The sequence below is a fragment of the Chelonia mydas genome, chromosome 14 (assembly GCF_015237465.2).
Source record: "Chelonia mydas isolate rCheMyd1 chromosome 14, rCheMyd1.pri.v2, whole genome shotgun sequence".
Classification (NCBI taxonomy): domain Eukaryota; kingdom Metazoa; phylum Chordata; order Testudines; family Cheloniidae; genus Chelonia; species Chelonia mydas.
The window spans coordinates 181,482-193,763 of record NC_051254.2 but is presented as its reverse complement, the minus strand read 5'-3'; the positions used below and the strand labels follow the sequence as shown (position 1 = coordinate 193,763).

General features: G+C 47.1%; 1 protein-coding gene across 4 annotated transcripts in view; it reads right to left on the bottom strand.

Annotated features, from left to right (window-relative positions):
* CCDC57 (coiled-coil domain containing 57) overlaps nt 1-12,282 on the bottom strand; it is a 130,267-nt gene that overhangs the window by 86,174 nt on the left and 31,811 nt on the right. For all 4 annotated transcript variants that reach the window (XM_043528986.1, XM_037914593.2, XM_043528985.1 and 1 more), the window contains exon 7: nt 6,150-6,350. In XM_043528986.1, coding sequence (XP_043384921.1) covers nt 6,150-6,350 — 201 coding nt within the window. The remainder of the gene's footprint in view (nt 1-6,149; nt 6,351-12,282) is intronic.

Here is a 12,282-nt window from a genome sequence, read left to right as displayed (position 1 = left end):
TGATCCTGTGCTCCACTTAGGACTAAATGAAGAATTGTCTCTCCTCTTGTGGGTTCCAGGACTAGCTGCTCCAAGAAGCAGTCATTTAAGGTGTCAAGAAACTTTATCTCTGCATCCCATCCTGAGGTGACATGTACCCAGTCAAAACGGGGATACTTGAAATTCCCCGTTATTAATTAATATTATTATTATTGAGTTTTTTATTTTTATAGCCTCTCTAATCTCCCTAAGCATTTCACAGTCACTATCACCATCCTGGTCAGGTGGTCGGTAATATATCCCTAATGCTATATTCTTATTATTCGAGAATTATTATCCATAGTTTGGTTCATTTAAGATTTTTACTTCATTTGATTCTACGCTGTCTTTCACATATAGTACCACTCCCCCACCAGCATGACCTGTTCTGTCCTTCCAGTATATTTTGTACCCTGGTATTACTGTGTCCCATTGATTATCCTCATTCCACCAAGTTTCTGTGATGTCTAGTATATCAATATCCTCATTTAACACGAGGCACTCTAGTTCACCCATCTTATTATTTAGACTTTTAGCATTGATAAGCACTTTAAAAACTTGTCACTTTTTAGCTGTCTGCCATTACATGATGTAATTGAATGAGACTTTTTTCATTTGACTGTTTCTCATCAGATCCTACCTGTATTTTAACCTCTTCCATCCTCTCCTCCTTATAAAGACATAGGGAATCTCCATTTATAGATCCTCCCCTAAAGGATGTCCAAACCACATGCTCCCCTGTACCTGTCAGCTTTCCACCAGCCCTTAGTTTAAAAACTGCTCTACAACCTTTTTAATTTTAACTGCCAGCAATCTGGTTCCAGTTTGGTTTAGGTGGAGCCCATCCTTCCTGTATAGGCTCCCCCTTTCCCAAAAGTTTCCCCAGTTACTAATAAATCGAACCCCCTCCTCCCTAAACCATCATCTAATCCATGCATTGAGACCCTGCAGTTCTGCCTGTCTAACTGGCCATGCGCATGGAACTGGAAATATTTCAGAGAATCCTACCATAGAGGTCCTCTTATCTAGCAGTCTAAATTTGGCCTCCAGGACCTCTCTCCTATCCTTCCCTATGTCATTGGTACCTACATGTACCACAACCACCAGCTCCTCCCCAACACTACACATAAGTCTATGTTGATGTCTTGAAAGACTATGTCCCACACATCAGAGGCAGATTAGGGGTTTATGGGCCCTGGATCAGAGCACGTGGGGACCCTTTCCACCTGCAGTTCCCCCTGCCCCCTACAGCGCTCCTGCTAGGGAGCGGGGTTGGGGCACGGGGGCTTCCCCTGTTTCCTGGCAGGAGTGCTGGGCGTGGGGGGTGAAGCAGGGCAAGCCCCAGTACCCCGAACCCACACCCCAACAGGAGCACCAGCCAGGCAGAGCAGGTCGGGGGTGCCCATTTTTCCGGGGGTCCCCCAATTGGCCGGGGCCCATGGGCATGGACCCCATTGGCTAATCTGCCACTGCCCACAATGCTCCGCTATGACCACTCTTAAGATCATTTTCAACTCCGCCACACAGTAGCCAGGTGCACAGGAAACAGTTCCTCCCCTGTTAAAGCCATGGGAACTTTTGAATTCCCATTTCCTGTTTGATCAGCGTGGAGAGCTCACCAGTCCAGCTGATCATGGCAACTTCATGCTCCAAATGTGCTCCAGACTGGAGTGCACAGAAGGTGGTGGATTTAATTGGTCTGAGGGGAGAAGAATCTGTGCAGGGACAGCTCTGATCTAGCCAAACACAGACATCTACGAAAAGGTCACTAGGGGTATGGGGGAGAAGGGCTACAACAGGGGCATGCAGCAGTGCCATGTGAAAATCAAAGAAATTCGGCAGGCTTACCAGAAGACAAGGGAGGCGAAGAGTCGTTCTGGTTCTGCACCACAGATATACCGCTTCTACAATGAGTCTGAGTCCCGGGCCACCTCAGGCAACAAGGGGAACATTCTGGATGAAGAAGAGGAGGAGGAGAATGGGAATCCATTCTCCCTGAGAGCCAGGAGCTATTTTTAATCATGGAGTCCAGCCATTCGCAGGACAGCATGACCCTCTCTGGGTGGAGAGCTGAAAAAAGTCATGCTGGGAGCATGCACCAACACCCAGTGCTGAGATCAGGGTGAGGACCTAAGAATGGGAATGTTTGGTGCACATCCCAAGCTCTCAATCACTGACACTGGGGAGAGGGGAAAGAAAATACCCACTGAGATGAACAGATAAGTTCACATGTCTCAGAGCTATCATTTCAGGCGATGGAGGCTGACATTGTGGCAGGCATTGACCTTTTAATACTGAATGAGAGATGATAGGTAGGGTGGGGATAAGTGGTTAAGGGGCTTGAAAGTGATGACAAGTAGCTTATATTTGATGCAATAGAGAGGAGAGAGTCAATGGAGGGATGCAAAGAAAGGGGTGACATGGTGTGACGTTATCTGATTAAAATATGACCACATAGATCATTGTAACCACTGTTATATATTTGCAGCAAATCTTGTGCAAAGGTTATCAAGTGAGGTGTCTATGAAAAGGTTATGATTTGCTGGTCATGACTATGCTATCTGTATGCATGTATCACTTTTGTATTTGAAGTTATAAGTATTGGCTCTGTACTTGGATTTCAAATGTTTGCTCCTGGGGTAATGCTCACAAGGTAATGCCCAGCACATTTTGGAGGGACTATTCGAATTAAGTGGCTCATCAAGAAACACTTGGTTGACAATGGACCATGGGAGACACGTGTTGTCTGGAGTGTAGGTAATGGCTTCCTGCAATGACTGAGGGAAATTGGGCATGAACATGTGGCTTGCCCATGTGTCTCCAAACTCCATCTTGTTACTGTAATTTTCCACAGTTAGAACAATGGGATGCCCTCCACATGGCAAAAGCTATAAAAGGCCATGGAAACATCTCCACTTTGTCTTCAATCCTGCTTCTTACCTCTGGAGGAACCTTGCTACAAACTGAAACTCTGAACAAAGGACTGAATGACCCATCCAAGCTGTGGATGTACTCCAGAGACTCAAGCCAGCAGTTTATTCCATCACTGCTACAAGCCTGAACCAAGAACTTTGCCATTACTGTATGTTATTGATTCCTTTAACCAATTTTAACTCTCATCTTTCTTTCTTTCTTTTTATAAATAAGCCTTTAGATTTTAGATACTAAAGGATCGGCAGCAGCATGATTTTTGGGTAAGATCTAAATTATATATTGACCTGGACGTGTGGCTGGTCCTTTGGGATCAGGAGCACCTATTATTTGATGAGACTGGTTGTAAAGAACCACTCATCTCTGAATCCAGTGTTTTTGGTGGTGGTATAACAACTGGAATACCTGAGGAAACTGCCTTTATGTTTTCTTGTTAGCCAGTGTGGTAAAACAGGAGTTTACTTTTGTGGCTGGTTTGGTATATTTTATAAAAGAATAACCACCAGTTTTAGGTTGCATTTGCCCTATTTCTCAGCAGTTTCATCCTAAATTTGGCATCCTCAGTTGTGACCCACTAAGGCATGATTACACATGGCTAAAGCAACAGGCTAGGAAAATCATCTTTGCAGCATCATTCTGAATGGATATGGGCAGGGCAAGGTTTCATTCGTCAAGGCCATAGAAAAAGATGTTGCAATCAAGATGCAAGATAAAAACCTGGAAGAGAGTTTTAGCTGTGATGGATAGGAAAAACTGTATCTTAAAGATGTACAGAAAGAATGTGCAATATTTAGACATGCAGTACAGGCTTATGCATACAAACAAGAGGACAGAAATAATGATGCACATGCAATCTTAACTTTGACATCTCCTGTCTCAGGAGTACTTCAATTTGTAACTTTTATGTTCTTTTAACACAAGAAGTTCAAATAAAATATTACTTTCTTTTATAAAGAAAAAACAGAAAAAATAAAGAAAATATTGTTGAACTATTTTCTAAGCATCACTAGAAAGCTTTGTCCTGGACAAGAGGTGCATTCTGTTACTCCTGAGGAAATTCTGCAGCACTGTGTGCCTGCAGAAAATATCCCCCCGCCCCCGCGCAGAATTCCCGTGCTTCCCTGCAGAAAACGGCATGGAAGCAAAGGGAAGCCATGCGGGGGCGGGGGGACAACCACGGGTGCAATTTTTTGAGAGGGATTTCTCCCCCTAAACAGAGGTGAGACATAAGGGAGCACACGAGGTTACATGCCACTACCCTCCCTCATTTCTGCAAGCACAGAGCTGCCCTACTGAAAGGGACTGCGTCTGGCCTCCGCTGACTCTGCAGCTGAATGCCACCTCCTGGGTCTTAGTGCCAGTCATGTTCCCGTTCTGTGTGCGGGGAGCCCTCCTGTTTTCTGTGCAACAGTAAGTGCCCGCTGTGGGGGTGGATAAGGTGGATCGGGGGAAATGAGGGAAGGGGGGTCGAGGGGGTGAGGGAAGAGGCAGTGGGAGAGGGGGATGAGATGGGGAAGAAAAGGGTATAGGGGAATCACGGGGGGAAGCAGGAGTCCAGCATGCAGCGTCCCCTCAGCAGCAGCTGGGGCTCCCCCGTTAAGCAGGCCATCGAACCCTCACCCTGACAAGCCCTACCTCCCTACACCTGGATCCCCCCGACAAGCCTGCCACACCCAGATACCCACCCTCTAAGCCCCAACCAGCTGAACCTGGACCCCCACCCCATCAACCCCCAATCCCCCAGCAACTGGAATCCCCCACTGAGCCCCCCACTCCCAGACCCCCCTCCTGAGCCCCAATCACCTTCACCTGGATCCCCTGCAGAGTCCCATTGCCCCTGCTCCGGAACCCCCCAACGAGCGCATCCAGATCTTCCACCGAGCCGTCCACACCCAGACTGCCTCCCACAGAAACCTCTCATCCCACACCTGGATCCTCCCATACTAAGCCCCTCCACACTTGGATCCTGCTGGCCTGAGCCTGCCCACCCACACCTGGTGCACCTGGCACAGAGGGCCAGGGCCACAGGGTGTTTCTGGGGCAGGCCCAGCCCTTGCACTGTGTCAGAGTCAGGTGCAGCCTCACTGCTGAGTCCCTGTACCAGGGGAGGTGGGAGCTTCAGAGAGATTTCCCACCTCAATGCAGCCAGTGGCCTGTGCTCCCCACTGCATGCTGGAGCCACATTTATTTATTGACAAATACAATTTGCTGAATTTTGCAGAATTTTAAAATATTGGGTGCATAAATTTTATTTTTGGGGGGCAGAATTCCCTCAGGAGTAATTCTATGTATGTATATAATCATAGGTGCTGGCACTAGGGGTGCTGCTGCAGCCCCTGGCTTGAAGTGGTTTCCATCATATACAGGGTTTACAGTTTGGTTCTATGGCTCTCAGCACCCCCACTATACAAATTGTTCCAGCACGCCTGCACATAACTCAGCAATGCAAAGTATCCTGCAGAGTCATACCTAGTTGACTTTTGTGCAATGAATGAGAAAGGGGTCCTCCAGAGACCTGCCTTATTTCATGTGGCACTTTTAATATGGTATGCAGCAAGGGAGGGCTCCCTCAGAGTCCCTGCTCATTCTCTTTTCATTTAGCTGCTCAATAAAACAGGATTTCTTCCAGTTTTTAAAAGTACCATACTAAATGTAACAACAAAACATCCTTGCAGACACATGCACAATGCAGCCATTTTGGCATTATAAAGCTGGGAAAATATTACTAAAAATACAAACAAAAAACCCCCAAATCCTAAACCCCTTATTGTTTTTAAAAATATTAGTTCACATGAGAGTAGTACAATTTCTAAACTGTTATAATTTAGCCAAATCAAAACAGATTTTACCAGACTATAGCAGTCCAACCTAAGCACTATATCCATTCCATATTTTACCTTCAACAACCTCTCACTTTCAACAATAGAGAGGTTTAAAAAAGTCTTAACTTTTTATGTTGGTAATAGCAAAAATACATTTTTTCCACTGGTTCTACTCTCATAAACATTTTTTCCCCAAAATGCTATAAATACTCACCTTTGGTCAGATACCGCACCTAGTATTTAAAGCAATCTTAATTAAATAATTGTACACTTTTTGATTCATATAAGTAATGAAACACAACACTGCTCATGTAAGATATTCTGAATTCTATCTTCACTTGTATTTTAGTGAACTAAGATGAATCAAATCACACTCACTTTTCAATAACAGCGTCTTTCCCTCTCAAGCAATCTGCATGCCTCCATTCCCTTCTATGCAGCTCCATTTCCAAAGTTTCATGACGTATTTGTAGTTCTCTTATCTGATTTTCCCACTTCTGTATTTGCTCAGCATGGACTTCTTTCACTGAAACTAGTACTGCATCCTTTTCCTTGGCAAAGCGATCTAGCACCTCATGTCTAGAAACATAAATATGCAAAATAAGGCCATTGTTTGTTTGGGTTTTTCCCTCAAGTCCAAGATTTAAAATGAAGACACACATACCCCTAACTGATACAAAGTACAGAGTAAACTTGTGTGTATCAGAGGGACTGACAAATATTTGTATCACTTCTGTTTGTGAATATCTGGAGAACTAAAAAGTCAAAGCTCTTGGAACAAGTATTAAAACCATTAGCATCAAACTCATCTTTCCATGGGACAGATTACATATTTTCTTCAACAAAGAACGATACTATTCAAAGGAGCCAAGCAATCTGGAGTAAAATGACAAAAATATGTTATATAATTTTGAGTTTAGCAGCCATTCAGCAAAGCACTTAAGCATGTGCTTACCCTTAAGTATGTAAAATAGCCCATTTGACAACAGTGGGACTACTCATGCTTAAAATTAAGCACATATTTCAATGCTTTATTGCACACTGAACCATACCCCAAGCCCCCACTGCACACCCCCAGTTGGACCCCCCCTTTTCCACCAGTCTCCCCCTCCTCCAAGCCAGGCCCCTCCTCCAACTCTGGCTAGCCTCTGGATCGCATCCAGTGGTGGCATGTACCTTAACTTTGTACTTCCTGGTTTTTCTGACATTTAGAAAATCTCCTCCAGTGACCAGGGCAGGGCCATTGACACCTGAGTCTGGTGGCTAACTGCCGCTGTGGGTGACCAATGCCTCGAATAGTCAAACTGGTGCCAGGAATAGGGGGAGTGATGCCATATTGGGGAGCATCCCCGAGGTCTCGGTGATGGTGATCATCAGCACAAAGATGACCAGTGCCAACTGTACGGTGACTGGCACTTCCCTCTGGGTGAGACTTGGCATGAGGGCAGAGACTGGGAGCACGGTACTAGCGACTTGTGGCGGTGAACCGGTGACCTGGGCTAATGCGGAGACCAGGGGTGTGGCGACCATGGGCAGCGGGTATTATAGGCCAGCTAATTCTGGGAAACTTTTACGGGAGAATGCATCAGCCACTTTGTTAGAAGCTCCTGAAATGTGTTGTATGTCGAAATCAAAATCTTGGAGAGCTAAACTCCACCGAATAAGTTTTTTGTTATTTCCTTTGGCGGTATGAAGCCACGGTAGCGCAGCATGATAGGTTTGCAGGTGGAAACACCGTCCCCAAACATATGGGCGTAGCTTTTCCAGAGCGTAGACAATGGTGTAACATTCCTTTTCACTGATTGACCAGTGGCTTTCCCTCTCAGACAGCTTCTTGCTGAGAATCACGACAGGATGGAACTCTTGATTCGGTCCTTCCTGCATTAAGACTGCTCCCACACCACACTCGGACGCATCTATGGTTACTAGGAACGGTTTGTCAAAGTATGGGGCCCTTAGCACAGGGTCAGATATGAGTGTCGCTTTAAGCTGGTTAAAGGCCTTCTGACACTCTTCAGTTCACTGAACTGAATTTGGCTGTTTCTTTTTGGTTAGGTCTGTCAGTGGGGCAGCAATTTGGCTGTATTACAGTACAAATCGCCTGGCCTTAGAAGGATTGGACCTGTTTCTTTGACTTGGGACAGGCCACTTTTGGATAGCATCCACTTTGGCCTGTAGGGAGTTGATAGTTCCTTGACCCACCTGGTGTCCAAGGTAAGTCACTCTGTTTAGGCCTATTTGACACTTCTTAGCCTTAACAGTTAGTCCTGCCTCCCTTATGCACTCGAAGACTTTTTGTAGATGTTCCAGGTGTTCTGCCCAGGAATCCGAAAATATGGCCACATTGTCAGGGTAGGCGACTGCATATTCTCCCAAACCCGCTAGGAGACCATCTACAAGTTTTTGGAAGGTGGCAGGTGCATTCCGCAGCCCAAAAGGGAGCACATTAAATTCATACAGCCTGACATGTGTGATGAAGGCTGACCTTTCCGTGGCGGATTCATCTAGCGATACCTGCCAGTACCCCTTTGTTAAGTCCAAGGTAGAGATGAACTGGGCCCGTCCCAGTTTCTCCAATAGTTCATCTGTGCATGGCACTGGATAGTTATCTGGGCGAGTTACAGCATTTAGTTTATGGTAGTCCACGCAAAAACGTATCTCCCCATCTGGTTTGGGAACTAGAACCACTGGAGATGCCCATGCACTGCCAAGGGGGCGGATTATACCCATCTGTAGCATATCCTGGATCTCCCGTTCTATAGCAGTTTTAGCTTGAGGAGACACCCGGTAACGTTGGGCTTTAATTGGGTGAGCATTACCTGTGTCAATGGAGTGGTATGACCATTCAGTCAGTCCTGGGGTGGCTGAGAATGTCGGCGCGTAGCTAGTGCACAGCTCCTTGATCTGCTGTCCCTCCATACGCCCAAGGGTCATGGAGAGGTTCACCTCTTCCATGCCACCATCACTTTTCCCTTCGTAGTAGACACCTTCAGGCCACTCAGCATCATCTCCTCCCTGGGCTATAAACCGACAAACCTTCAATTCTCTGGAATAAAGAGCTTTAGAGAATTAATGTGGTACACCTTAGGCTTTCGGTTTGAGGTGGGGAATGCTATGCGATAATTAACAGCTCCCAGGTGCTCTTGGACTGTGAATGGCCCTTCCCACGATGCTTCCATTTTATGGGCCTGGAGCGCCTTTAAGACCATGACCTGGTCCCCTACTTTGAAGGACCGCTCTCTGGCATGTTTATCATACCAGGCTTTTTGCTCTTTTTGAGCATCTTTTAGGTTTTCTTTAGCAAGTGCTAAAGAGGTTCGGAGGGCATTTTGTAGGTTGATTACAAAGTCCAGAATGTTAGTTCCTGGAGAAGGTGTAAACCCCTCCCATTGCTGCTTCACCAACTGTAATGGCCCCTTAACCTCGCAGCCATATACAAGTTCAAATGGTGAAAACTCTAAGCTGGGGTGTGGTACAGCTCTGTAGGCAAAAAGCAACTGCTGCAACACTAGGTCCCAATCATTGGAGTGCACATTTATGAATTTACGTATCATGGCCCCCAAAGGTTCCATTAAACTTCTCCACCAGGCCATTTGTTTGATGGTGGTAACAGGTGGCAACCAAGTGATTTACCCCATGAGCTCCCAAAGGCTTTCCATAGTTCCTGCCAGGAAATTAGTTCCTCCATCTGTAAGGATGTCGAAGGGCCAACCTACCCTGGCAAAAATGTCAGCTACTGCCTGGCACACACTTTTAGCCCTGGCGTTGCTTAGAGCTACTGCTTCCTGCCATTGAGTGTCAAAATCCATGAAAGTCAGTATGTACTGCTTTCCTCTGGGTGTCTTTTTCGGAAAAGGACCCAGAATATCCACAGCTACTCGCTGAGATGGAACCTCAATGATGGGGAGTGGCTGGAGAGGGATTTTGACCTGGTCTTGGGGTTTTCCCACTCTTTGGCACACCTCACAAGACCGGACATAGGTAGAAACATCCTTGCCCATTCCCTCCCAGTGAACGACTTTCACAAATGTCTTTGGTTCTGTTCACCCCAGCATGGCCACTAGGATGATCATGAGCTAAGCTTAGAGCTTTACCCGGTACTTAGTTGGAACTACCAACTGTCTCTGAGGATGCCAGTCTTCCTGGTGTCCACCAGAAAGAGTTTCCTTGTGTAAAAGTCCTCTTTCTACAACAAACCTGGATCGATTAGAAGAGCTGAGAGGCGGTAGGTTGCTCCATGACGCCATCCAAGCTCTCTGGAGGCTTTCATTTGCTTCCTGTTTGGTCTGGAACTGTTCCCTTGATACTGGAGACACCAGTTCCTCATTGGATTGTGGACCTGGGCTTGGTCCCTCTGGAAGCGATGCGGGTGATGGGGCTGTTTCTGTTGACTGTGAACCGCTCTCCGCTGATGCACTATGTTGGGGTTCAGGCTCCGGCTGAGCCTCTTATGTAGGGTTATCTGCTGCTGCTGGTGCAGGTTCGGTGGGGCCCTCAGGTATTGGGGTTGCAAGTACTGGATTCAGTGCTGGCAATGGTTCTGGTGCTGGTTGTTCTGCCGGTTCCAGTTCTGGGACTGGCTCTGTCTGGGTCTCTGTGACTGGATCCACTACTGCTGTTGCAGATGTTGGTATGGGGTCCGGTTCCATCACCTCTGACCGGGTCCTGGTAGAAGTTTCCGGAACAGAGCTAGGTGTGACAGCTTGCTTAGCCTGGCTGCGGGTGATCATTCCCACCCTCTTGACTAGCTTCACATGATTCGCCAAGTCTTCCCCCAACAGCATGGGGATGGGATAATCATCACAGACTGCAAAAGTCCACGTTCCTGACCAGCCCTTGTAATGGACCGGCAACTCGGCTGTAGGCAAGTCAAAAGAGTTTGACTTGAAGGGTTGAATCGTCACTTGGACCTCTGGGTCGATTAAATTGGGGTCCACTAAGGAAGCGTGGATAGCTGACACTTGTGCTCCGGTGTCCCTCCACGCTGTGACCTTCTTCCTGCCCACACACTCAGTTTCCCTCCGCTCTGAGGGCCTCTGGTGTGATTCTGGTGCAAGGATCTGTAGTCTGTTGGGGTTCTTGGGGCAGTTGGCCTTTACATGCTCCGGCTTGTTACATTTAAAACATCGCCCAGCTGACTGGTCACTGGGGCGAGGTGGGTTGCTGGAGAACGGTGTGGTGGGACAATAAGGTGTCTGGAGTGTTCCTTGGGGTGTAGTTGGGGCCTTGGGAAAGAGACCACTTGGAGACGTCTTCCCCAAAAATATCCCCCCCAAGCCCTACATCCTCTTTTCTGGGGAAGGCTTGATAATAATCCTCACCAATTGGTACAGGTGAACACAGACTCAAACTCTTGGATCTTAAGAACAATGAAATATCAATCAGGTTCTTAAAAGAAGAATTTTAATTAAAGAAAAGGTAAAAGAATCACCTCTGTAAAATCAGGATGGTAAATACCTTACAGGGTAATCAGATTCAAAACACAGAGAATCCCTCTAGGCAAAACCTTAAGTTACAAAAGACACAAAAACAGGAATACACATTCCCTCCAGCACAGTTTATTTTACAAGCATTAACAAAAGAAAATCTAACGCATTTTCTAGTTAGATTACTTACTAACTTTACAGGAGTTGTAAGGCTTGCATTCCTGATCTGTTCCTGGCAAAAGCATCACACAGACAGCCCAAACCCTTTGTTCCCCCCCCCCTCCAGATTTGAAAGAATCTTGTCCCCTCATTGGCCATTTTGGGTCAGGTGCCAGTGGGGTTACCTTAGCTTCTTAACCCTTTACAGGTGAAAGGATTTTGCCTCTGGCCAGGAGGGATTTTATAGCACTGTATACAGAAAGGTGGTTACCCTTTCCTTTATATTTATGACAGGGCCCCTCAGGGCTTTTCCTTTTACGGGGGTCGGGGCTCTGGTGTGTGCGGGGGTGGGGGGGCAGAAGGGGCAGGGCCGGCGGACCAGCCTCCCCAAAGCGTCCGCCACCTGCCACCTATGGTGGTGACAAACTGCTCTGCCTCAGCTCCAGAAACCAACGTCACCCACTCGCCTTCTGGGAGGCTTTCACGGCTGGCTTGTTCTCATAGGGAGCCTTTGTCGGGTCCATCGCCGCACGCAGAGCTGGCTGCAGTGGGAGAGTCCTTTGCTCTCTGGGTGCTGGGAGCTGAGAAGGTGTTGACTGCGCCATCCGTCTGAGTCCCCTACCACTCCCCGGAGTCGGTGGCAGATCCCTTAGGAGGGTAAACTTTTTCACTAGGAGGGTGGTGAAACACTGGAATGCGTTACCTAGGGAGGTGGTGGAATCTCCTTCCTTGGAAGTTTTTAAGGTCAGGCTTGACAAAGCCCTGGCTGGGATGATTTGATTGGGGATTGGTCCTGCTTTGAGCAGGGGGTTGGACTAGATGACCTCCTGAGGTCCCTTCCAACCCTGATATTCTATGATTCTATGGTAGGTCCCCTCAAGGACATGTCCCCTTGCAGCTTTGGTATGGGCAGGTGGCCCGAGCAG